Genomic DNA, 25,851 nt, shown 5'->3' on the forward strand with positions numbered 1-25,851 from the left:
CATCCATGGCACATTTTGTACCTGGGTATCTGAGACACAGAAAAATTACTCTTCCTGAAGACTGCTCTTCATGAAAAATCTGAGCTACATTTAAGAGTTCACCTCAAAAATATTGCATAAATTGTTGAACACAGGAAATAGCATTGTTTATTATCTGCTGGGGAACGGACGAGAATTCTCTAATTATTAAAAGTAAAATGGCAAGCAGAACTATTTTAGTGCACCTTCACTGAGAACAATAAAAGTGCAAAGCCTGTGCGATTTTCTTGTTTTTTCAAAGTAAAACCCTAAATTTATTAGCCAAAATCATATTGGTTATTTATGCCAGTGAATGTACAGTGGCAAAAATAACACCCACAAATTGCACTAGTTAATTAATCATCCTTGTCATATGTTAAATCACACAATTCATACAAACAACCAATAGCTCCAGTTCTGGGATGGGTGATTATTTCACAAACAAAAATAAATGTATACGTGCAGATTGCGCTGGATCTCTCCTGTGTGTGTCAAAGAGTGGAAGGAAAGAACATCCAGTAAAATATGATCCATGTACTATCTATGCTCTTGTACACCTGTCAGCAGTCAACCTTGTCCAGGCTGGGCACTAATTTCAGTAGTCTCGATCTCTGGGCATTTTCCTCCCCACCTTAAGGCAACAGTTGGTCAGTCTATTTGCTGTTTTAGATGTTTTAGTATGGCCACTTAATAGATGTAGATGTTTTAGTATGGCAGCTAAATGCATCTAGATTGTTGAGCTGGAGAAATTGCTTAGTTGCCTAAACTTCAGTTGTATTTATATCTATGACAATATTATGATCTGATTCCAATATAGAGCTATGTGTGCATGTGAAAATCCCTTCTAGTGTAGTAGTATTGTATCACTGTGCAAGCAATTGCAGAGTGTGTGAATGAATGTTTACACAAAACTGCATTAGACACCATCTTTGTACTAGTTTAGAAAATGCAAAGTCACTAGCACAACCAATTGTGCAGTAGCAAGAGGCTGTCCACACCGGCATATAGACTGCTATACAGATTGCTGTTGGTGTAATTTGGTTCAAACCAAATGACAGTGTCCATACTTGTTTCCACTTAGATCCATCCGTCTCTTGTGGCACCTCTTTCTGACACATTGTGTAGCCTGTGCAGATAGCTAGTTCACACCCAAATGGAGCTGTGGGTGGCCTTAACTGAGGAGACAACCTTGTGACATATTAGGTGGGTTGTGACATTAAAATGGAGGGCGGCGGGGGGGGGGGAACCCTCCTCTGTTTTCATCTCCTTTTAAAAATATCTTCCTAACCATTGCAGAGAAATTCTAATACACCACTTAAATGGATGGATGCATTGCTCTTTCAATATGCCACTTACGTTATATAACCAAAAAGAAAAAAGGAAAAAAAATCATCCCAGCCCCCTGAATGACTGTTGAAAGAAAAAGCAGGAAAGGAGGTTACACTGAATCCATGGCTCTGCCCCCTACAAGGCAGCTCAGCTCCAGCAGAGGCCAGGTTGAGGAGAAAGAGAGGGAATGGGTGGTACCTTCCTTCTCCCCAATGCTTTCCCCTTGCACTGCAGCTGTCCCCAACTGCTGTTGCTGCTTCCTCCTTATTCACCAGTAAACTGGGTAAATATACTTGCAAGTGAATCAGGTAAACTCTGCTCTGCAGCTCAGAAGAAAAGGACCTGTAGCACAATCTCTAATCTGGACAGAATGATAACTCACGTGAGAGTTAAAATAGATCACAATTTTAGATAAGAACCTTCTAAAGACAGATCACACAACACCAAATTTTCCAGGGTGGACAGGCACTTAGTGACATCACTGGAGAGAATTCAAGGATTACCATCTACAGCACTGTTATCCCTCACAGTTACATGCATTACATTCAGTACATTGTAGGAGAACTAGGGCTGTGCCCTTAGTAGTTTCTTCAATGAGCATGCTACTGCTTAGCTGAAAACCCTGGGAATACTTGATTGTGCATAAACCTGCTAACGTTGTGTTCATCACAGCAAATGAGGATGTCTTGGGTTAAAGCTGTAATATATAAATAAAGTAGTGCTATCAGAATCAGCTGTCTTTCTGCACATATTTAAAAATATGTTAAGGATATCACATCACATTTCTCTAAAGAGAACAGAATCCGTGTCAAATACATGAGATTTTAAGAAATGTAACAGAAAAAAAAACTGAAATTAATGGCGAAAAAGAATGGTGAGCATTTGTTATTTATGTCTTGGTATTGACTGAGAAATAAAGGAATTCAGTGAAAGGACCACAATGTTAAGCTTTGAGAGCCTGTGAAACTCCTTGAATAGGGATCTCTATGCAGATTATTACTGTTTCTCTTTGCACTTGCTCGGATGGTCCTCAGCCGTAAACTAGTCTTGATTAGAGATGTCATGCCACTCCAGCGAGAAGTCGGGAAGACGAGTCTCCATGCTCAGCTGCTATGGGGAAAGGCAGGGAAGCGCCGGCAGGACTATGTCCACAATTGGCGCATGTCACCATCGCTAGACACACATGCACCACAGAGCCTGGTAAGTGAACCAGGCTGGTTCTGGGGAGGCGGAACTGGATGATGGCAGCTGTGCTGCTCCACTTTGTATTTGTATCCTCTAGATACAGATATGAACTGCACATCTATTCTTGATAGAAACTTTTTTTTTGAAGAGCTGCTCAGATTGTATTTCTATGTGTTCAAAGTGAGGAGAGAGCAGACTTTGGAGACTGTTAAACAGTGCCTGGCCCTTTAAGAACAAAATGTTTCTACTGAACATGCTCCAGAGTAATAAAATGTCTGATTGTGTGTTAAAAGGGAGTGTTTTAACGTTTGGATATGTCTACGACTACTGAATGGATTCTGGTGTAGCTTTGGGCTTTGTTTACTTTTTCCATTTCCTCAACTGTCACGAACAAAAACTACTGTCCGGGGTTTTGTTTGCACCAAACAAATCAAGGATCCTCACTTGTGTGCAAATTGTTCCACAAAAGAAGATTTTGTCCAGATTCAAGGACATGAATGCAAGTCAGCAAGTGGAGAGCAGACTGGCATGCTTGTTTGTCCTGCTGGGGGAATCTTCTACCAAAAGAGAAGTAAAGGCAGGTCTTGGGGATCCTGGCTGATTCAGGAGGTCTATCTTCTTTCCTTGGTGATGATTTATGTTCTCCCAATGGAGCAGAATGTTCTGGTTTTAGAATAATAGCCCGGGCAGATGCTAAACACTTCACTGTTAAATCCTGGATAAATGAGAAATGAGAACAGCTGACTTCTGTTAAGATGAACACCAAGAGAGTAAGCCAGAAAGTATGAGAAATCTCCAGAGGCCTTTGTTTTGCAAACCCCTGTTTGGCAGCAAGATCACAGCTTGAAAATGAGCTGAAAACTTACCACATGGCACTTCTGCTCTTATCCCTATTTGACCTGGTTCGTAACTTAGTCCACGGGTTTTCTGTGTCTGTTCCCCCATCCCAACCCCACAGGACATATATTTCACGGCTTTAGGATTTTATTTCGCAATTAAACATTTTATACTTTTGACACCCATCTTTTATGAATCTGAATATTTTTTTTAAAGCACATCACAGCAAGCAACACTGTAAAACTGAATAGGGAGCTGTGGCTTAAATCCCAAATGCCGATCAGAACCAAAATAGCCTGTAGTAGCCTCACAGATCCTTTTTCAAGAGCAAGCAGAGCGCTTGCACGTTGCTCACAGAGCAATTTCTATAATAGTGTCCATATGTCTGCTTACACAAGGGGTGGTGCAGGCACTTACACAGATAACAAAAAATTAATCTAAGTCTGTGGTCATACTAGGGAAATGTTCCCTGTCCTAACAATATTTTCCATACCTTCGTTGTACTGAACCATGACCACGTGGTATATATACATGGACAAATGTCCCAATGTGTTCTAATGTTACCTATGCATTTTCTCCTGTTTGAATCATTGTGGCCAGCTGCAGAATGGTACTGATATGTTTTCTCTCTTGTTTTCTGGGACATTGCAACACCTTACTTTTTTTTTTTTTAAAGATACATCAATATGTCAGGTATGGCCTCCTGTTTTGTAAAATTTCTGCAGTTGTGCTGGTGCCTCTGGAAGAGCTGCAGTACTCTCAATGGACCCAGTACACCCATCCGGGGCTGTGTCACTTGTCACACAGTAGGTGGAGTAATGTAACACCTACCAATGCCCCCAAATACCTGGCTGTTGACATACATTTATCTATGTATTGACATACTGGCTGTGAATTAAAAAACAAAAAAACAAATTATAGCTGGGCAGCTGTGTGGCAGTAATGGTGGTTACCTTTCCTGATGGCATAGCTTTGGAAAAGAATCAATAGGGTCGTGCACACAGTCACACCACTAAGGAATATATTGAAATCCATCAGAACAAAATAACAGCAGCGTCCCAGTGAGGGGGAAATAAACCACAGTGCCTGCGCTGGCCAGGTAAATGCTTCAATAATGACTGTGTTGCGTGACCAGAAATTTCTGCAATGATCTAACGGGTATAACGGGGAATGTTTGCCTCGTGTGATCACACCCTAAGTCAGACAATGTAATAGTGAACCCCTGTAGGTTGTAATGGTTAAAATGAATTATGATCCAGCCTGGTTTCAAAGCCCATCTTAGGTCAGGCACACATTCTTGTTCTAACCTCACAGGGTTGTTGTGAACATTTAGGTGGTGGGGAGAGCCACATATGCCACTCTGAGCTCAGTGGAGGAAACAAACAATAAACTTTTCACGAGGAAAAAGACTTCTTAGATTTTAATCCAGGAATTTTAACAAGTTATTTTAAATTCTTTTCCCTCTTGCCCTTTATTTGCCTCCTGTGTGGATAAATTATAGAATAATGGAGTTGGAAGAGGTTTATAAAGCCATTGAGTCCAACCTCTTGTTCAGTGCAGGGATCCAAATCATAGCAGATCTAACAGATGATTGTCCAATTTTCTCTTTAATGCCTCCTGTGTTGGAGCGCACACCACCTCCTGACATAAGTGATTCCAGGTCCAGATTAAAACCTTTAGAGGCCCTAAGCACTGAAAAGATTATGGTGCCCCCTACAAATAGAACACACAGTAGGCCCCACAGCTTGAAAAAAAATCCAGAATGCACACATATGCATGAAAATATGCTAATTTAATTGTATAGTATTGGGGGGGGGAACCACATTTCATAGGCAAAATAATACTGTATGTACAATCAAATTACCGACTCCCAGCCAAATATTGCACATTCACTCTTCAATTAATGTCAATTTTGTCAGAATCTGTAAACTGAAAAGCTCAAACAAGAGCTTTAAACCCCTTTTTGGGGTGTTTTTAACAGTGCCTGTTATTTCTTTGGCTTTCATATACAGTATACTGCAGAGGCCATAGGTCTAAATGACCAGCAACTCTTTTTATCCTTACCCCACACAGCCTCCCAAAATACAGAAGTAAATGTTTTCTAAAAAGAAACACCAAGTGATGATGATGACTGATCATTTCACTCAAAGTTTTCCTGCTAGGTGAGTTTTACATTTTAGTTTTTTACTGGTTCATTCTCAGTTACTTTAGGTAGGGAAATGATTTTCTTGGGGCTCTTGAGAGAGGGAGGGAAAGAGTCAAGTGATGTTGGATAGCTGTTAAGGTCGCTACTAACCTTTACCTGGCCAAGGTAAAGGCTGCCAGTCGAGCATACTTCGCTAACCGGATAAGCGAAGCGTCCAACCAGCAGCCGGAGTTATTCCGTATAGTACGCGACCTATCCAGAGTTGGTTTCAGCAATGGGCCGCCCTCTAGTTTCTCGCCGGACCAATTTGCAGCATTTTTTAAATCAAAAGTGGAGGCCATCCGCCGGGACCTCTCTCCTTTTTTGAATACAGTGAGTCGAGCAGAGATGTCCAGCGCTCCGTCTTGCCCGGTGATTTTTGACTCCTTTCAGCCTGTCACGCCTGACTCTGTGGCCAGGGTGCTTGATCTCTGTCGTGCCACCACCTCCTCCTTGGACCCTTGCCCGGCCTGGCTAATCAAATCAGCCAGGCCTTTAACAACGGAATGGGCCACGGCTATCATTAATGGGTCTTTCCTTAAGGGCAGATTTCCATCCGCCCTCAAGGACACACTCATTAGGCCCATTAGGAAGAAACCCAGTTTGGCGGCAGACGAAATTGGCAATTACAGGCCCGTCGCCAACGTTTCTTTCCTTAGCAAGGTGGTCGAGAGGGTGATGGCCGATCAGCTTCAGGCGCTCCTGGATGAAACAGATGCCCTGGATCCATTCCAGTCGGGCTTCAGGCCGCGCCACGGGACAGAGACGGCATTGGTCGCCCTGTGTGATGACCTACTGAGGGAGGCCGACAGGGGCAAAGTGTCTCTGCTGGTCCTCCTCGACATCTCAGCGGCCTTTGATACCATTGACCACGGTATCCTCCTGGGGAGGCTCTCCGAGTTGGGAATAGGTGGCTTGGCATTGGCCTGGCTCCGTTCCTTCTTGGAGGACCGCCCCCAGAGAGTACAGCTTGGGGAGAGGGTCTCGGCCCCGTGGAATCTCAATTGCGGGGTTCCACAGGGGTCGATTATCTCCCCAATGCTGTTTAACATCTATATGAGGCCGCGGGGGGGGGTCATCAGGGGGTGTGGAGCCCGGTGTCACCAGTACGCTGATGACACTCAGCTCTACATCTCTTTTCCACCTATCGCAGGAGATGCCGTCCTGTCCCTCCAGCGCTGCCTGGGGACTGTACTGCAATGGATGCAGGAGAACAGGCTGAGGCTGAACCCGGACAAGACGGAGGTACTGAGGGTGGGCGCCCCCACAGTTGGGGGTTTGGGAAACCCCCTCACTTTTTTGGGGGTGACTCTCCCCACCAGGGATGGGGTCCGCAGCTTGGGGATCCATCTGGACCCGGCGCTCACTATGGAATCCCAGGTGACGTCGGTGGTCCGTACCGCCTTTTTTCATCTCAGGCGGATAGCCCAGCTGCGGTCCTACCTTGATGTGGAGGCGCTCACTACCTTGGTGCATGCGCTCGTAATCTCGAGATTAGACCACTGCAATGCGCTCTACGTGGGGCTACCTTTGAGGCTGCTGCGGAAATTACAGGTGGTGCAGAATGCGGCAGCCAGATTACTTAATGGTGTGAAAAAATACCAACATATTTCACCCACTCTGGCCGCATTGCATTGGCTGCCCATCCGATTCCGCATCGACTTCAAAGTGTTGATGCTTACGTACAAAGCCTAAACGGTTTAGGGCCTCGATACTTGGCGGAACGCCTACTCCCACCAAGATCTACCCATGTCACTTGTGCGAGCCAGGAGGTGAGGCTGAGGAGCCTAACGCCGAGGGAGGCCCGGAAGGAAAAGACAAGAAATCGGGCCTTCTCGGCGGTGGCTCCTCGCCTTTGGAACAACTTACCTCCTGAGATTCGCGGGGCTCCCTCACTGGGTACCTTTAAGAAGCAATTAAAAACTTGGATGTTTCGGCAGGCCTTCCCATCACATAATTCATGACCTTTTTCTTTCTCCCTTACTGTTTTATGTTTTGTGTCCCCGCACTGTATTGTAGTGTTTTATGATTTAGAACTGTTATTGACATTTTCATTGTACTATTTTAAGTTTGTTAGCCGCCTAGAGTGGTCCTTGTGTGACCAGATAGGCGGGATATAAATAAAATTAATAATAATAATAATAATAATAATAATAATAATGTTAAGGAGGCTATACTATTTTCACCACGGTAAATCCAGAACTGAAAAATACTTTGTGGTACCTCCTTTCCGTGTTGATGCCCTAAGCATGTGCTTGCTTTGTTTAATGGTTAATCTGGGGCTTTTTGGTTCAATTGTTAGGAAGCTTTTCCTGATATTCAAACAAAATCTGGCTTCCTGTAACTTATTACATGTCCTGCACTCAGGGATGATCTGGAACAGATCCTGCCTCTCCTCTGTATGACAACAGCCTTTCAAGTATTTCAAGGGCTATCATATCTCCCCTCAGTCTTCGTTTCTCAAGGCTAAACATGCCCAATTCTTTCAGTCTTTCCTCATAGGGCTTAGTTTCCAGGCCCCTGATCATCCTTGTTGCCCTCCTCTGAACTTACAGTGGAACTTCTAAACAATATTCCTGTGGTTATGGAGGAAAGTAGAATTTTGAGAAGCAAGTGCTTTTTCCAGACATTTCCACAGGTTTGTGTAAATGCGCTATTTCTACCAGAACTGATTTTTTTATATAATTGCTTGACAATGGCTATAGAAGATTTCCATAAAAATTTAAAAAAGGTTAATATATGATTAGGTAAAAGAAACAGCTGTAAAATTTATTAGATATAAAGATTTTTTTATTCACCTTTGATTCAGTGGAACAGTATAATTTAAACTCACTCATTAATTATCAATCCAATGTCACTTTATTTTATTAACATTATTTAAAATTTTCATTAAAAGGATGTGTAGCGCTGAAAGGAAGTACTAGAAATAAATATATAGTGGTGCCTTGACTTACTAACTTAATCCATTCTGGAATGGTGTTCGTAAATCAAAACGTTCATAAGTCAAATCAGCATTTCCCATAGGAATGCATTGAAAACCAATTAATTCATTCCAGATGTTTTTGTTCAGAAATGCAAAGAGAACGAAGCAAGAAAGCAAGGGAAGCATGCAGGAACCATTGCAAAAGCACAGAAAACAAATGGAGCAGATCAGAAATGCAAAGAGAATGAAGCAAAAAAAGCAAGGGAAGCATGCAAGACACATTGAAAATGGGGGGAAAACCCCCAAAATCAAGCAAACCCCCCAAATACCCATCAGAAATGGGGAAAAAACACTCCAAAAAAGCAATTAAAAAACAAACAACCCCCAAGACCGATCACAGCACAGAAACATAACCCTCCAGCCAAAAACCACACTGCAAAAATACCCAGAACAGTTTTTTAAAAGTATAAAGCAGCACCTTACCTTAGCAGGCAGCCTCCTTGGATCGCACACTCTCTAACTGCCAGGGCGAAAGAGCTGCAAAGAAGCAGCTTCATTGCCACCTACAGTCTTCAGCTATTTGAATTTCCCGCCCTTTTCCCCTGCCTTTTTTCTGTTCTTAAGTCAAAGCTCCGTTCACAAGTCAAAGCAGCATTATGTGAATGGAGCTGTTTGTAACTCAAAATGTTCGTAGGTCAAGACGTTCATAAGTCAAGGCACCACTGTATTACATGCAATATGTAGTGCTTGAATATAGATTACATAACAAACATAATTTACATACTTTTGAATATATGGTCTGGGCATGCACTTTCAAGGAACTGAATGTTTGTTGTGTTTCTCTTGATCAGATAAAGAGGTGTTGCTTCACTTCCCGCAGCCTCGAAGTTAGTTGAAACTGTGTGCAGCTCCATCAGGAAACAAAAAAGTACTGTAAATGTTTTAAATGGTTTTCGAACTTTGTTATGGGGAACTCTTGTACCTTTCAGAAGCCTATCAATCAGCATATGATAACAGCAAAGTATCATTAAAAACAAGTTGGCCCACAATTAACAATCTTTTCGTCAAATACGTAACTGAAGCTCACTGTTTCTAGGACACTTGAATCGATGGAGACCAAAGAAAACAGACCAATATTTTCTGCTTTCTGTTGGTGTTTTTCCATATATTCTTCAGCAGACATGCTGATGCTAAAACAGGAAGGAAGGAAGGAAGGAAGGAAGGAAGGAAGGAAGGAAGGAAGGAAGGAAGGAAGGAAGGAAGGAAGGAAGGACTACAGTAGAACAGTGTTACATTTCAACAGATACTTTTGCTCCCAATATCTGCATACCATGACATTGTTTCTGAAGCAAACATTTTATTCCAATATCAGCAGTGGCACTATCTAATATTTGAAGTGGGTGGATTGTCTATCAGATTTTAAATCCTGATCTGTAATACAGTCATGGCCAAAAATGGTTCTAAAGTTTTAATATTGTTATACCCCGGTCAGAGACCATTGGTAATGGTGCGGCTAAAAAATCTTGTAAATAAATAAAAATATTGGCACCCTTGCAATTCTGTTAGAAAACACAGCCCTTCTCTCAGAAATTGTTGCAGTTGCAAATGTTTTGGGATTCACATGTTCATTTCTTTGATTTGTGTTGAAACACCACAAAAAGAAAAAAAAACTGAGAGGAAAAGTCAAAATCTGATACAATCCACACACAGAAACCCCCAAAACACACTAGCCAAAATTATTGGCACCCTTAACTTAATATTTGGTAGCACACCCTTTGGAAAAAAATAACTGAAATCAATCGCTTCCTGTAACCATGGATGAGTTCCTTACCCCTCTCTACTGCAATTTTGGACCACTCTTCTTTTGCAAACTGCTCCAAAGGCCTTCAGATTTGAAGGATGCCTTCTCCCAAGTGCTGTTTTGAGATCTCCCCACAGGTGTTCCATGGGATTCAGATCTGGACTCATTGCTGCCCATTTCAGAACTCTCCAGTGCTTTGTTTGTAACCATTTCTGAGTGCCTTTTGAAGTGTGTTTCGGGTCTTGTCCTCTGGTGGAGACACTGGGCACTATGTTGCACCCCAAAATTCTTTGGTAATCATGAGATTTCATGATATTGTTCACACAGTCAAGGCATCCAGTGCCAGAAGCAGCAAAGCAACCCCCAAAACATCTTTGAGCCTCCACCATGTTTGACTGTAGGGACTTGTTCTTTTCTTTGAAGGCCTCATTTCTGTTTCTGTAAACAGTGCCATGATGTCCTTGACCAAAAAGGTCTACTTTCATCTAATCTGTCCCCAATACGTTCTCCCAGAAGGATTGTGGTTTTGTCACATAAGTTTTGGCATACTCCAGTCTTGCTTTTTTATCCCTTTGTGTCAGCAGTGGTGTCCTTCTGGGTCTCCTACCATAGTGTCCCTTTTCATTCAGATGATGACGGATAGTACGAGCTGATATTGTTGTACCCTCTGTCTGCAGATCAGCTTGAATTTGTTTGGAAGTTAATCATGGTTCTGTATCCACCATTCGAACAACCCTTCATTGTAATTTTTCAGAAATTTTGCTCTTCCATCCACGTCCGGGGCAGTTAGCTACAGTGCCATAGGCTGTAAACCTCTTGATGATATTGCGCACAGTGGACACAGGAACATTAAGATCTCTGGAGATGGACTTGTAGCCTTGAGATTGTCGATGTTTTTCCACAGTTTTTTCTCTCAAATCCACAGACAACTCTTTACACTTCATTCTTTCCTCCATGCTCAGTGTCACACACAACACAAAGGCTGAGTCAGCTTTTCTCCATCTTAACTGGTTGCAAGTGTGATTACTATATTGCCCACACCTCTTACTTGCCACAGGTGTGTCTAAATACAAATTAAAGGAGCATCACATGCTTGAAAAGCAATGATTTCTTACAATTTAGACAGGGTGCCAATAACTTTGGCCAGTGCATTTTTGTGTTTCTGTATGAGACTGTATCGGATTTGACTTTTCTTCTCTGTTTTTTTGTGTTGTTCCAACAAAAAAACCAAAGACATGAACATATGAGTACCAAAACATTTGTAACTGCAACAATTTTCTGAGAGAAGGGTTCTAGTTTCTGACACAATTGCAAGGGTGCCAATATTTTTGGCAGTGATTGTGTATTAGCTTTTGTTGGAGTTCAGTGTGTTAAAAGAGAGGTATTTACATTACATTTTTTTTTCATTTTTTGATATTTTCAGATAACTTGCAAACTGGAGGGGATGTTGTTGGTTGTCATTCAGGTTTGGCTGTTCTTTGATGGTTCATCTTATTGCACAGGATTCAGTACCTGAGTAGTGTAGTATAGAATATAGGGGTAAGGAAGGAGGTCCTATTGTGGGCTAGGGAAGGCAATGGTGTTGGTGTCTAGAGGAGTTGTTTGTTTTCTTTGTTAGTGTGTGCAGGGAGAGATAAGGAAATCAGCTTAAGGGGAGAAGGGTTAAGCACTCCTTTGCTCAGTGCCTTTCCTCTCCCTGTGCACACTGTACAGATAGTCTGAACCGGGGCTAGTCTGATCCAAACTCCTACAAGGGTTGTTGGTGAATGATTGTTTAGTAACTGGAAAGTCTCACACCAGCTGCCCCTGACAGGAGGCAATGTCTCATCTAATTTGACCCCCTCTTTTTTTGATTAGACAAAGGAGTCTGAAATAAAGATGCTGAGGCTCTGCAGAAGACAGCATGGTAGAACCTTTGAACTTGTTACATATGGCAATTTATATTCAGGAAAAGAATTATATAAGTATTCACACAACACAGTGCAAGTACATTTTTATTTTATATTTTTAGCCTGGAAGTTTATAAAGGTTCCCTTCAGTCCAAACATGAACATTTACATATGTTTCAAATTATTAGCACATTTTCCAAGATGAGCTAACATGGTACATTCAGTTTTTAAAGCAATATTTTTGTGAAATATATTTTTTTACAGAGTATCCAAGTTAAGCCAGGAACTTTGTTGATTGTGTGCTTGTGGCCAGGCACAGATCACTCACGTATCATGTTACCATAAAATACCAACTTCAAACACAATGACTGGGTGCAAGAATCTTCTCAATAGCGCAAAGCTGCAAATATGGTTTTTCACAGTTTTTCCATCCCTGCAGAGCATGGACCATCAGAAGAAAACAAACAGATGAGTCTCAGTATCACGGTCCTGCTGGAAAATCCTTCAGCAAAGATTCAGAATCATGAAAGGCGGTGGCTCTGTGCCTGAGCCCAAGGAGCAGGGTGGAATGCATCCCAGCCTATTAGAACACAGGATAAAAGCAGGAGCTTGCCTAGAAGCACCCAAGGAAAGTGCTTGGCAGCAAGGAAAGACTCCTTGCGGGAAAAAAGGCCTCCTTCAAGAGTACAGGTCTCCTTGATGGTAAGCTCTTCTACCAGGGAGACCAGCAGGCCAAGTCTTACAGCTCAGACCCTTCCCCTGCTGGCCAACTGCCTGCATTGGAACTCTGCATAGGACTCCAGTGGCTCAGCTGTATAAACCATATACAGGGTTTGACTAGGACTTTGTGGCTCCTTGCCCTACTTGTCTCTTTATAATTGTATCTGGACATCTTGTGAGAAGACAACATTCACTGGGAAAGACAATAAGGAAAAGTTGAAGGCAGTAGGAAAAGAAGAAGACCTAAGATAGTACAGTGGGGTCTTGACTTGCAAACGGCCTGAGTTGCGTACTTTTTGAGTTGTGTACTTCTCCGTCCGCAAAAATCCATTTTGATTTGCGAATGGAGAATTCACATACGAACCAAAAAGTGGGGGGGGGAAGGGGCCGGAGAGGCAGGGAAAGCGGGAAATTCAAACTGCTGTCGTTCGTCTACAGCAAAAGCTGAGAGAGCCAGGCGCTCGCACCGACCGCCGGCTATAGAGAGACCATGGGGCGCTCCTCCTACCGGGCGGGCTACAGTACTGCTGGGTGCTGCCCTTGCCACTGCTGCCGCTCCTGCCCCTGCCGCCGCCTTCTTCCGAGGGCCACCCTGCCGCCAGACCCTCCGGCTTGCCGGGGTCCCGGGCCACTCGTTGAAGGAAGGAAGGAGGCATGTTGGGAGACAAGACATGGCTGACCCGCTCCGGAGGACTCTCTCCAAGCTGCGGGGCAGGCGTTCGCAGCGCAGGGCCGCCGCCTCCTAGGAAGCCAGAGACGGAGCGGGAGTTGCCCTTTGAAGAAAAACCCCTGCGGAGCCTCCACTTCCAAGGCAACGGGGCGGCTATGGGGGTAGCGCCGTGGGTGCTGTTGGCCAGCCAGCTGGCCACTGGGGAGGAGCCGGGAGCGAGGCGGGAGGTCGCCGCTTGGCCCACGCGAGGAAGGGCGGCAATCCTGCCTGGCGAAAGGGTGCCCGGAGGAGCCGGCCCTTGCCCTCCCAGGAGCGGCGAGGAAGGGTAACCGCAGCATCCGCCCAGCCCCCGGGGCCTTCGGGCGCCTCCGCCAGCCAAGCTCTGTTCCTCCTCCTCCTTTGCCCTGAGAGGTGCGGGATCGGGATCTGCTGCCCTGGAGCAAGGAGGCGGGAGCGAAGACGAGAGCCTGCTGCCCGGCTGGGGCTGCCGAGGAGCGTCTGGGGCACATGAAGAGGCTCTGGGAAGGCCAGGAGGCAGCGCGGGCGCTGTCCCTGCCCCCTTCCCACCTTCCTTCGGGGCTGCCAAGGGCCACGGGAGCAGCTCGGCTCCCCCATGCGAGGTTGCTCTCCGGTGCCTCCCCTTCTCCCACCAAGGCCACCGCTGCCGCCGGGACCTGTGGGCCCCTTCTGGGCTGAGCGGAGGGCCTTGCAGGTATGTAATGAATGCTCCGACTGACAGCACCCCTTCCCTTCCCTTCCTCAGGGTCCCGCACCGCTTCCCATTAGTTTCTATGGACGGAAAAGAGCAGATACGGATCAAATGGTTTTCAGTGCATTTCTATGGGAAATGCAGAATTGACCTGTGAACTTTTTGACTTGCGAACCGCCTTCCAATACGGATTAAGTTCGCAAGTCAAGACCCCACTGTATAGATGGACTCAATAAAGAAAGCTTCAGTCTTTTGTTTGCAAGATTTAAGCAGAGTGATTAATGACACAATATTTGGAGGTCATTAATTCATTGGGTTCCCATTAATCAGAAATAGCATGAAGGCATGTAACAACAACAAAGGTCTCATGCCTTGAACCAAAGCAGAAGATTTGCACTGCCTTTTGCTGTGAAGCAAAAATGATAAACACATATATAAGTATTTCATTATCTTTACATGGACTTCACTGTCCTGTGCCACTTCTTTTTTTTATAAAGGTTTTATTAGTTTTTCAATCTATCTACATTGTTTTGTGCTTATCAAACATTGTGTTACATGTTTTGCTTACAATTATTTGTTTTTTACATCTCAGTGTCTTCCCGGTTATCCCCCCAAATTCCAAACATCTTTCAAACATTCAAACCATTCATATACAAATTTTAGTGTATAATATGACTACTATCATAATATTACTCTCATATTATATAAAATTCTCAAAGTCTTCCGGATGGTTCCGGATCCATGACGCAGCTTTATATCTAGTTTAGTTTACCTAAAATAAAAAACCACCATATTACATCTTTACCCTGATTAGGGCTCCCTTATTTCAGTTTAGTTCTCCTTTTTAATATACCGAATACACCCTTTTACAGTTCCAGATGTTAATTATAAACATGTTTTCAATATTAAGGGGCCCTTCCATGTTTTCCCTTTTTTCATCTTTCTAGGTAATTGCCTCTCTAATTTCCCTTTTCTCATTTAATATCTCTGTGTCTCTAAGTGTTCTGTCATCTTTCATGTCCTCTGAAACCATTTTGTAGATCTGATTTATGTCCACTAACTCTTTATGTACTTGGTCCATCTTCAGTAAGTCTTCCAGGCTTTTTTTGGTTAATTTTGCTGTATTTTCCCTTTGTCTTCCCCGGTACTCTCCTCTGGTCCAAGACTGATGTTTCTCTTAGATTAACTTCCTCCAGCTGCTGCTGCTTTGATTGGCATACATCATCTGAGATACTCCCATTTCCTTCTTTGTTATTCCCTGTTGCTTGCGGACTATAGTTCTTCTGATGTTGATTGGATAATTTGGTCTCTTGATAATGAGATCTCACTGTATCTAATATTGTTTGAAGGGTAGATTTTATTTCATTCTAAAATTGTCCTTGTTGTGCCATTCTGTTTCAGCTGCCCAAATGGTTATAAATAGATATTCAAAGTTTCCAGAGTCATTTCAAAAAGTCCGCTTTGGCTAAATAGGCCTGAACCAAATTTGAACCCTCAAAATACCAGGGTAGGGTGCAATATTTGTATCCGCGGCCTGATGGCCTTAAAGGTCCACTTTAGGGTTAATTTTCCAGCCAGGCTCAAAGAAAGTCAAAGGGAGATAACAGCAGAGTATTCAAGGTCACCGCTCCTGGCCTCCATGCCAAAGATTTCAGGTAGTCAAAACAGAGTCCAGATTTATCAAGTATAACTCACAGGAAAATTTCTCAAGCTTCACAACGCCAAACTATAATATTCTTCAAGTGTATTTTTAAAAGTTATTTCTTTTCCATCAGCTATCCCTCTCACCAGATTTTTTTGCCACTTTATAGTTTCTGAGACTAGATAGCAATTTTTTTTTCCATATATAGGAATTATTTCCTCCAGGGGTATAAGCAATTAGTTGTAAAAATCTCACCCGGTAAACAACGATGCCAGAAAGCTGATATTCTTGCTTCTTTTAGCCGGCTGCCGATGACTTGCAAGCAAGCTGAGGCTGCTTGTTTCTGCCCGTTGGCTTATTAGGGAGTTTCTTGGATCGAACGGGGGTGGCCGCCGCCCCGCCCTTGATCAACAGGCTTCCCCCCCAGTTCACCACCCCTCCAGGGTGGTTCCGACACCCTATGGTGTCCCAGACAAGGTCAGAATTCAGCCCGGGGGACAGAGCTCTGTCCTCCTGCTGCTGTCTCGTCGCGACATCAAGCCGGAAGTCTCTGTCCTGTGCCACTTCTGATAAAGCATGGTCTTGTTGCATGAGTGTGCCACCTGTACTTGCATACATGATATCCATGGCTACATTATTCAGTAATCATGCAATGACTATTCAGTGCAGGTCATTCAAACATCAAGTGTGCAAGTCATAGCTATTTGCCAGAGTAAGATCTGGGATCAAATCACTATGTGTGGGCATGTGTGTGTGTATCAACCCTTACTTAACTTTAGCATATTGAGGGGGGAGAGGAGTAAAGATGGCTCTTGATAGAATAAATGAAATTAAATGGAATGGCCAACAGATGGCCCTTTTGCAAGAGCCAGAAAACAGAGAATGGAGCAACTGTTTTCACAATGTACATACAGTATTTCTACCCTGCCTTTCAGAATAGACATAGGATTCTTGTACAAAAGTGTGGAAGTGTAAGATCTCAGTCTGTTCAATCCTGGCTTAAAATCCATCTTTGCATGGTTGTAATAAAAAAGTCTCTTAGAGACACCTGGCGTGTTCCAATTTGTGGGATGTTTTAATGTAACAATGTGCAAAAATATAATGTAAATGTTCAGAACATAGATATCATATAGTTACATTCATTAGAGAGCCAAGCATGCATGGAGAACTAGATCCCAAATGATCACTGTCAGAAAAGTTCATCACATGTCACCCCTAGAAGTCACAAAATATAGAACGTTTAAAATTCTTATTTTGACACTACTTTAACCTTGGTTCTGAAAGGTGCATTCATGATTAATCTGAATACATGTCAACTTACACTTATCTTAACAAAGTATCAAAGTAAGAAATATACTAATAACAGCAATACATATCTTCTTATGATTAAATACATCTCTATTGGAATACAGAAAAGAACAAGTTAGTTAGTATTAGCCATTAACCCAGGATAACAATATAATGTCCGAATGCATTTTTTCAACTATCAGTTACATCATGTTCAATGACTCTCACCAAATTGGAACTATTAAACTTGTCTGGAAAAAACTTCTTGGTACTTCTTTAGAATTTGATAAAGCTTTTCTTTCTGATCGGTCTCTATACAACTTTAAACTATTGACATGATACATTACAGGTTTCTTGGTAGAATTCAACATTTTGACCAAATAATTGACATTTCCCACTTTTTGTACAATTTCACCTGGACCTTCCCAGACAACTTCCAACTTAGAAGGTCTGAGCGGGTTTAGCACAAGTACTAAATCACCCACTGCAAATTCTCGGTGACCGGTGTGATGAAATGTATTTTTCTAATTAGAGATGGGTTATGTAGTCATGTTTTAACCATAGAGGAATCCATTTTGAGTCTGACACAGGCTAAGTTCTGGAAAATTACTAGTAGTTATTTTCAGCTTCATGTCGCCAAGCTTATCGCTGCAGCTGGAGAGAAAAACACAGCAGAGTCAAAATATTTCTAACCTGAATTATAAACAATTCTTTGTGGTTGGTGAGAAAGTAGGGCGTACCCTATGTTAATTCCTTCCTTCGTGATTGGTCGAGTATGTCAGGAAGGGGCAGGTTGGAGAAATTTACAAGAGGTTGGAAAAAGGGACTCTTGTGAGAGGGACAGGAGAAGAAGAGAGTTTTGGGTATCTGAAAACATGGCACTGAATATCTTTGATCCAGATGAAGGGACCTGATTTAACAATACGGACTCTGTAAGAATATAGTTTATTTTCCTTAGTTTATAGTTTAGATTTTGTTTTGTTTCAATAGTTAAGTTTTATAGAAGGTGCTGAACGTTATGCTGATGTTTAGAAATGAAATTGTAGAGAAAGGTTTTCTTTGTTCACTTAAATAAACTCATGTTGTTTAATAATTGGCCTTTCTAGTCCTTTGAACAGAACAGTTTCCCTATAGATAATGAATTTGGCCTTACGTTACCAAGATTGAGTCACTGAACAGTAAAGATACAGTATTAAGTGGTTTCTTTTTAGTAAAATCGAAACAGACTTAAATACAGGTTGTCCAAGAGTTCATGTCCCGGAACTGTGTTGACTCAAGCAGTTCACTTCAATCGGGAGTGAGGGAAGCCTGGATTTTCCTGTTTCGTGGTTTTTGATCTCATTTATGAGACCAATTACTGACAACCGGCTTTCTTATCATGGTAGAACTTCTGTTTTGTTTGAGCCGCTAACAAATTGTCTCTAGCCAATTCTTGGACAGTTAAGAGTTTTTCTTGCAGGTTCCTTACAAAATCAGCGACTGGAATTGTACTGCTTCTTACAACACCTTCCCAATCCAATCTCAGTAAATCCAAAGGTCCTTGTAGGTTTCTTCCAAAGACTACCTCACTCGGAGAAAAACCTCCAAGAGAAACATGGGGTGCACTGCGGTAGGCAAACAAAACAAAAGGCAACAGTTCATCCCAAATGTTCCCGTATTCTTGAACTAAGGTTTTAATCATCCTCAGCAAAGTTTGTTGACCTCTTTCCACCATTCCATGGGATTCTGGGTGATAAGAGACACTATAATTAAGTTTAATTCCACTTATTTCACAAATTTTGTTCATCAATTCACTTTTGAAAGCACCAGCTTGATCACAGATAATTTGTGTAGATACACCTATGCGAGAACATAAGTCCACCAAAATTCGAGTGGTAGTTTGTGCTGAAAGGTTGCTGATTGTGTAGGCCTCAATCCATCTACTAGCTTGACAGATGAATGAGATTATGTATTTCTTTTTAGACTTAGTTGGCACAAAAGGTCCTAATACGTCCATTTGTAGATATTGGAACACCTGGTCTGGAATTTCCATGAGCTGCATTTCCGCCTTCGTGCTGTCAGTCTGGCCCCCTGTTCGCTGACAATAATCACAGGAACTAACATAATCCTTGACCGTTTTGGTAACACCGAGCCAGTAAAAATGCTGAGAAATTCTGCTCAAAGTGTTTTGTATTCCAAGATGGCCACTGCTTGGACTATCATGGGCAATCTGTAGAATTTTCTCTCGGTACTCCTTTGGAATCACTAGCTGTTGAACTGGTTCCGCCTGTTCATTAGCTTTAGGAAAATATTCTCGGTACAAAAGACCATTTTGTCCCCACAAGAAGTTCACTTGTTGATGCACAGGTTGCACTGCGTAACTGTCGGCCTGTGCCCTCAAAGAATCTAAGGTAGGATCATTCAACTGTTTTAGTTTAAACTCAGCTGAACCCATTGGTATAGGTAAATCTTCTGGCTCAATCTTTGACTTGGCCGTACTATCAGGTTCGTCCACAAGAGGCTGCTGTTGCATTACTTGTCCATCTGAATGCTCCTCAGAGAAATCATCAGGTGGAACTTGCTGCATTGTTTTGCTTTGAGAACGTGTTACTACTTGTACTGTAGCTGATTTTAAAGTGTGTTGGTGGTTTAAAAATGCCAAATCATTTCCTAACAAAAAATCAGGTTTGCCTTCATGGACTAACACATATTTGGGACCTTTCCAATTCTTGTAACTTATTTGTACATAGACAAGTGGTACAAATCTCTCGATTACGTCACCAGACCCAAGGGTTCTCACAGGACATCGCAGGTTATTCAAAATCAGTTCCAGATCTACAAAACGTTTATTAACTGAAGAAATATCTGCAGCTGTGTCGCGAGAGGCATTTATACTCAAATCTCCCAAAGAAAAATGTAAAGTCACGGGCTCAGAAAAATTTTGCAATGTCCAGGAAAATTGTTCCTCCGGTAGAATACAACTCGGGTCCATCACAGAAAACTTTTCCCCTGAGGGTGTGTTCTGATTTACCATAGTTGAAATCTGGGCTACCCGTAAACCCATTATCCTTGGCACAATCTTTGGTACCATCGCTTGCATTCCACTGGCTTGAGAAGAAGTAGAATTTAGGTTGACTTCTTCCTGTCTCTGGATAGGAAAAATGATTGGTTGATTTATTACTTGCTGTTCTGCTGGTACCCATTGATTCTCTTGTGGCATAGCACTAATATAATTCACTTTTGGGGTCGTTTGCTTGAATTTCCGTGGTGCAGGTATGGGTGTCTTGCCAACTGGCTTCTTATCTTGGCTAGCTGATACTGACAGTCTTGGGCAATCTTTTCTTAAATGGGCTCCTCCGCATTGGAAACAAGCAAGGGGTGACTTAATCTGGCTAGGGGCCATGCTTCTGCGCTCCCCAGCTAAGGACTGTCTCGGTTCCTGAACAACTGGCTTCTTAGCATCATATTGGCTGTGCCTCCTAGGCACTTCTGGAATAGGCTTGACTCTGGTGGTAGTTTCACTCCTCTTAAAGGAAATTATTTCATCAGTTTTTAGAGCCAATGTCTGTATATCAGTACAATTTTTCTCCAACAAACTACTTTTCAGCTCTGGGGGTACCAAATTTAAAAAATGTTCCATGTACAGCAGCATTCTCAAGTCCTTGAATGTGTTGACCTTGGCAGCTTCTAACCAATGGTCGCCTAACAACTCTATCTGATCTGCCAAAGCAGAATAACTCATTTGAGGGGTCTTTCTTAATTTTCTGAATTGTTGACATAGCAGTTCCGGAGTAAAACCCCCTCTTTAGTAAACCAGGAGTTTAAGCTGTTCCCAAGTTAAGTCTTGACTGGAAACTCAGGCTAAAAGGGTGGCTAATTCTCCAGAGACTTGAGATTGTAGAACCTTTAAATACAAATGTTTTGGCACATCCAGATCTTCACAGGAAAGTTCAAAAAGTGACAAAAATGAAAATAAATCATCCCCTTCCTGATAATAAGGCACGTTTCTCCTATCAATATTCCCTACAGAGCCTTTGGCCTGCTGTTTCTCAGCAATTTCCCTCTGCAAAAGATTCAATTTCATCTCGTGGTATTTTCTTGCTTGGAGCTCAATAGCTATATGCGCGTTCACCCATTGTTTCTGGCAACCCAATAAATCAGCCATCATTTCTGCTAACTTATTCTTCAGAATTGACCTGTCTGCAGCACTGCCACTGATGTCAACCACTGCCGTTCTCATCTGTGCCTGTATTCCTTCACCAGGAATTTCTTTGGTAGGCAGGCCCGTTTGAACTGCCTCACCTATATCCTCTTCATCCTCTGAATCATCTACTTCCCGTAACTTGGACCATGTGGCATTTGGATCATTTGCCAGAATCCTCTGGACAGTGTTTTCTTTTTGGTGAGGCAATAATTTGCCAGTTTGTAATCCACTAGGTAATTGGAAAGAAGCATTTCTAGTTTCTTTGGGCAAATGTCCTTTTACTCTTTCAGACACAAATCGGGCATCTGGGCGTTTCAAGAGCCCTCTGCCTCTAACTGACTCCGTCATAGTACTTTGCTCCATTGCTTCCAAAATCTCTTTGTCTACAGTTAGCTCAGGCAGTGAGGAACGCCTGCTAAAAGCCATTTTTTTCTCTCTCCCTGCAGCTGTTGCCGAAGCACTTAGCTTAGAGTAGAAGCTGTAAAACAATAAATCTGTCAGCTTGACAAAGACTACCAATTCCCTCAGGAATCTGTCTTTTAGATTCTGGCTTAGGGTTGGAAATTTTTTAAGAAACTATATTTAATTTCTTGTTCTATCCTGTTTGGCTTCTTATAGACTCCAGCTACTTAAAGCAAACAACAAAATCTTGCCACTCTGTCACCTTGATGACTAGTGCTCTTTAGAACAGCAAATAACTGTTCCTACTAAACCACTGGAAGAATCTCTCCTAGCATCGGCCTGAACCTTTCGCATAGGAGTTTCCCTGGTCATAAAACAATTACCAACAACTGAAAGAATCTTTCCCTGCCTTGGCGTAAACCTTACGCAAGGGAAATTTCTCAAGTCATAAACCAATTCCTAGGCACAAGAGCCAGATTTCTCTCTGCAGACATGCAAACACCGTCTACCTCCATAAAACAATTAACAGCGCTATTAAGCCCTTAAGCCAAGCGCGTGTTTACGATCCGACACGGCCACCATGTCATAAAACAATTAACTAGCACCTTAAGCAAGGCGCGTGTTTACGATCCAACACTGCCACCATGTCAGAAAAGGCAGGTTTCCTAAGAAACTGCTTTTCCATGGAACAGAGAGGGGTCCGGAAAGATCAGCTCCTTAGCAGGCAAAATTGGATCCTTTAATTTTACCCTAAGGCAGCTGAATCATTCTTTCTCCCAAGTCTGATCCGATTTAACAAAGAACAAAACACTTACAGGAGTTCTAGGAGATCTAATCATCCTAGTACGCTTTAATATTTGGACCCCAAATTGGTAGCATGAACGTGACCTGATTAAAACATCAATTTAAAGTAGCCAATTAACTATAGTAGCTTATGGTCTATCCAAGAAGCCAACTTCCAGACATTTAGCATTTTCTTATTTTATTAGAAAAATAGAATTTAGAGAGAAATTAGTTTAAACAAGCAAAACAAGACATCTTTACGTAATCAATCATTTCCAAACCCCAGCCATCACCAAAAGATATAATTCCTTTTCAAAAAACTAAAATAACAAACAACTAACTACATTTTCAATAAAACTATTAGGTAGAGTTTAATTTTACTGTCCATTCCAAAAATAAAGTTTCTGAGCCTTTCTTCAGACGTTCATCGGTCCGTGCTGGAATTCTCTTTCTGTTCCCCTCCGGCTCTTCTTTCTTCTCTCGTCCCATAAATCTTAAATAAAGAATTATGTCCTTGCTCCGTCTGGGCTAAGATAGTTGCTTAGCGATGAGATAAAGGTCACCTTGGTCTCCACAGAGCTTTTGCAAACTGACCTTGGACATCTCTCTAACTTACACACAGAAATCAAATGGATTTCTAGACTAACTTTGTCACTATAAAGTAAATCTATTTAACTTTCATAAGCAAGTTCATCACAATTACTACAGGATAACTGGAAAAGATTCCACCTTGATACCTTGATGGATGCCCACTGATCTGAGTCAGCATTGCCCTCATAACTGGCAAGTTAGCTCAAATCCAAGTCAACGCTACAGGCAATGGAATACACAAAGTTCAACAGTTAACTGTTAGAAACAGCTAGACTTAGCTCACTATCCCACAAACTGCACCAGAGCACAGTCCTCTGAAGATGCTGGCCACAAAGACTGGCGAAACGTTAGGAAGAAAAACCTTAGGCCAGACAGCCCGAAAAACCTGCAACAACCATTCGCTAACTGAGTTGATTTTTGAGGGTAACGGGAGGATTACTCAGTTTAAATACTGTTGAAGCTTAAGCTATGTCTTAAGATTAAGTTATAAATAAATTTATAAGTTATAAATAAATTGGAGTTTATACAGTGGGGTCTTGACTTAAGAACGGCTTGAGTTAAGAACATTTTGACTTAAGAACCACTCTCATAGGAAAATATTGACTTGACTTACATACTTAGATTTGAGTTAAGAACTGAAAAAAAACCACGTGGGAGGCAGGGAAAGTGCAAAATTTGAACTTTCAGTTAACTGTTGGCCAGTGAAAAGGGTGCCTGTCTGCTTCCTCACTCCTCCCAGCGTTTAGAGAGTGGATTGGGAGACAGTCTTCGGACTGCCTGGTACTGTACTGCCTGGACTGTATTTTCCCTGCCTTCCCTGAACCTTTCTTGACCTAAGAAAAAAAGAAACAAAATACCCCCCTCTAGTGGTCGAAGGCAGAATAGCAGCTTCCCATTAGTTTCTATGGACGGAAAAGAGCAGATACGGATCAAATGGTTTTCAACGCATTCCTATGGGAAATGCAGATTTGACCTGAGAACTTTTTGACTTGAGAACTGCCTTCCAATACGGATTAAGTTCTCAAGTCAAGACCCCACTGTACTGGAATTTACCTTACCACACTGCAGGAAAACATAAGCAGCAATGGCAACTGGAGTTTTTCTCTTGATGCAGTCTCTGCTGGCTCCCCAATCCATCGCATCCCTCTACCAAACATATCAGAGTCTGGTAAACAAGGATTGCAGGTAGACTTGCTCCTCTCTTCTTCCTAAACAGCTTGCCTGCCAGAGGAGGGAGAGGAGGAAAAGGAGGCCCCATGTGTAAGCTGTGGACCTGACTTTTATACATATGGAAATGTTTTCAGTAATTGAGAGTGGTGGCTCTGATTTTGTCAGTGGATCAGGGCTGAAACGAGGACGGTTGAAGGCTTTGCATATGAGTGTAGCCCATGCCAGGAAGATGAGAGGTGTATGTGGATTTCTTTTTGCAGTCACATCAAGTACCAGCCATTCCTTCCCATGCAAAGGCTTCTTTCATCTCTTTTTAAAATCTCTTTTTACTATCAGTTCACTTGATCTTGCAGGTGTGACCCCATAGCTTGTAGGGGTGGGATGGACTTGGGAGATTTTAATCCCCTTTTGTCAGAAATGTAACATTTTTCCTGTCTGAGAAGAAGATTTGTACAGAGACTTTGACCCACTGTTCATATCTGGGTGGTTGGAAATGAGAGGTGTTCCCACTGCCTCTTTCTAGAAGAAGGGGAGATTATGGTAATTTAGAACACAATCCTTTGTGTGTCTCTACTCAGGGACCTTTTGAGAGAAAGATGGGGTAAAAATATTTTAAACAAACAAACAAATAAATTCCACTGATTTCAGTGGGATTTGTTTTTTGTGTTTACACAAGATATCTCTCATATCTTCAGAGATAAGGGAGAGATAACGAAAATAAATGAGGGCTTTTTCTACTTTTTTTTTCTGACAAGACTTTATTGTAGTCACTAAACTAAAACTTAAATGGCAGTTGAAAACTAGTGTTAAATTGAGTATTTGGCTCCTCTGAGTTAAATGTAACTACATCACAATTTGTAGCTCACTAAGTTAACCAAACTGTTAACTCTTTTCATCGAATGCATGTGTGCATCAGTTGTTCCTCCCTGTGGATGCCTGTGCTGTATACATGGGTGCCTAGGGCAGATCTATGAGGCCAATTCATGCGTCAACTAATTTTTTTTAATAAACTAGGGCTTCACCAAACTACCTGTTCTTCTGTCAGACAGTTACTTTCCAGGTAGAAAACTATGGTGAACTCTTTTGCTTTCCCCAAGAGTTATCACGGTCTGTTATCCAAATTAGAGAAGTAAGAGACTCCTTGGTGCCTGTCGTTCCTGACCCAGAAAAATCTTGGCCCTGCTTCATACATGTGTAAGCATTAAATAGCGCAAAGGCTTTCATACAGTGTGCCCCCCCCCAACCAGCTTATTTTCTGATTTTCTTCTTGTCATGAAAACACATTAAACAGCATTTGACATCAATAAAAGCCAATGAAATCCATGTGAGCAGCATTACGGTCACAGTATGGTTATTGAGTGATGATACCTGCATGGTTGAGATATAGGAAAAGGGAAGTAATGCAGCATAAATGTCATTTTTAAAAAAAGCTCTGACTTACAGATTGCTTGGTTGAATGTTACTTCTTGTTTTAATAAGGGATATCAATGCAGATCAAATTCCTACCGACAGACTAAAAGGAAAGAG

At 42.2% G+C, this 25,851-nt stretch overlaps 1 protein-coding gene across 5 annotated transcripts in view; it reads left to right on the plus strand.

Annotated features, from left to right (window-relative positions):
* The window catches only part of RUNX2 (RUNX family transcription factor 2), a 324,192-nt gene that overhangs the window by 198,558 nt on the left and 99,783 nt on the right, over window positions 1–25,851 (plus strand). Inside the window, exon 6 of one of the 5 annotated variants that reach the window (XM_078377962.1) lies at window positions 5,443–5,517. The exons of the other annotated variants lie outside the window; for them this stretch is intronic. Within the exon in view, the coding sequence (XP_078234088.1) occupies window positions 5,443–5,474 (32 nt within the window). The 3' untranslated portion in view covers window positions 5,475–5,517. Of the gene's footprint in view, window positions 1–5,442; window positions 5,518–25,851 lie in introns of those variants that run through there. 5 annotated transcript variants of the gene reach the window in all.

This window comes from Pogona vitticeps, chromosome 1, assembly GCF_051106095.1.
Source record: "Pogona vitticeps strain Pit_001003342236 chromosome 1, PviZW2.1, whole genome shotgun sequence".
In the NCBI taxonomy this organism is placed as follows: Eukaryota; Metazoa; Chordata; class Lepidosauria; order Squamata; family Agamidae; genus Pogona; species Pogona vitticeps.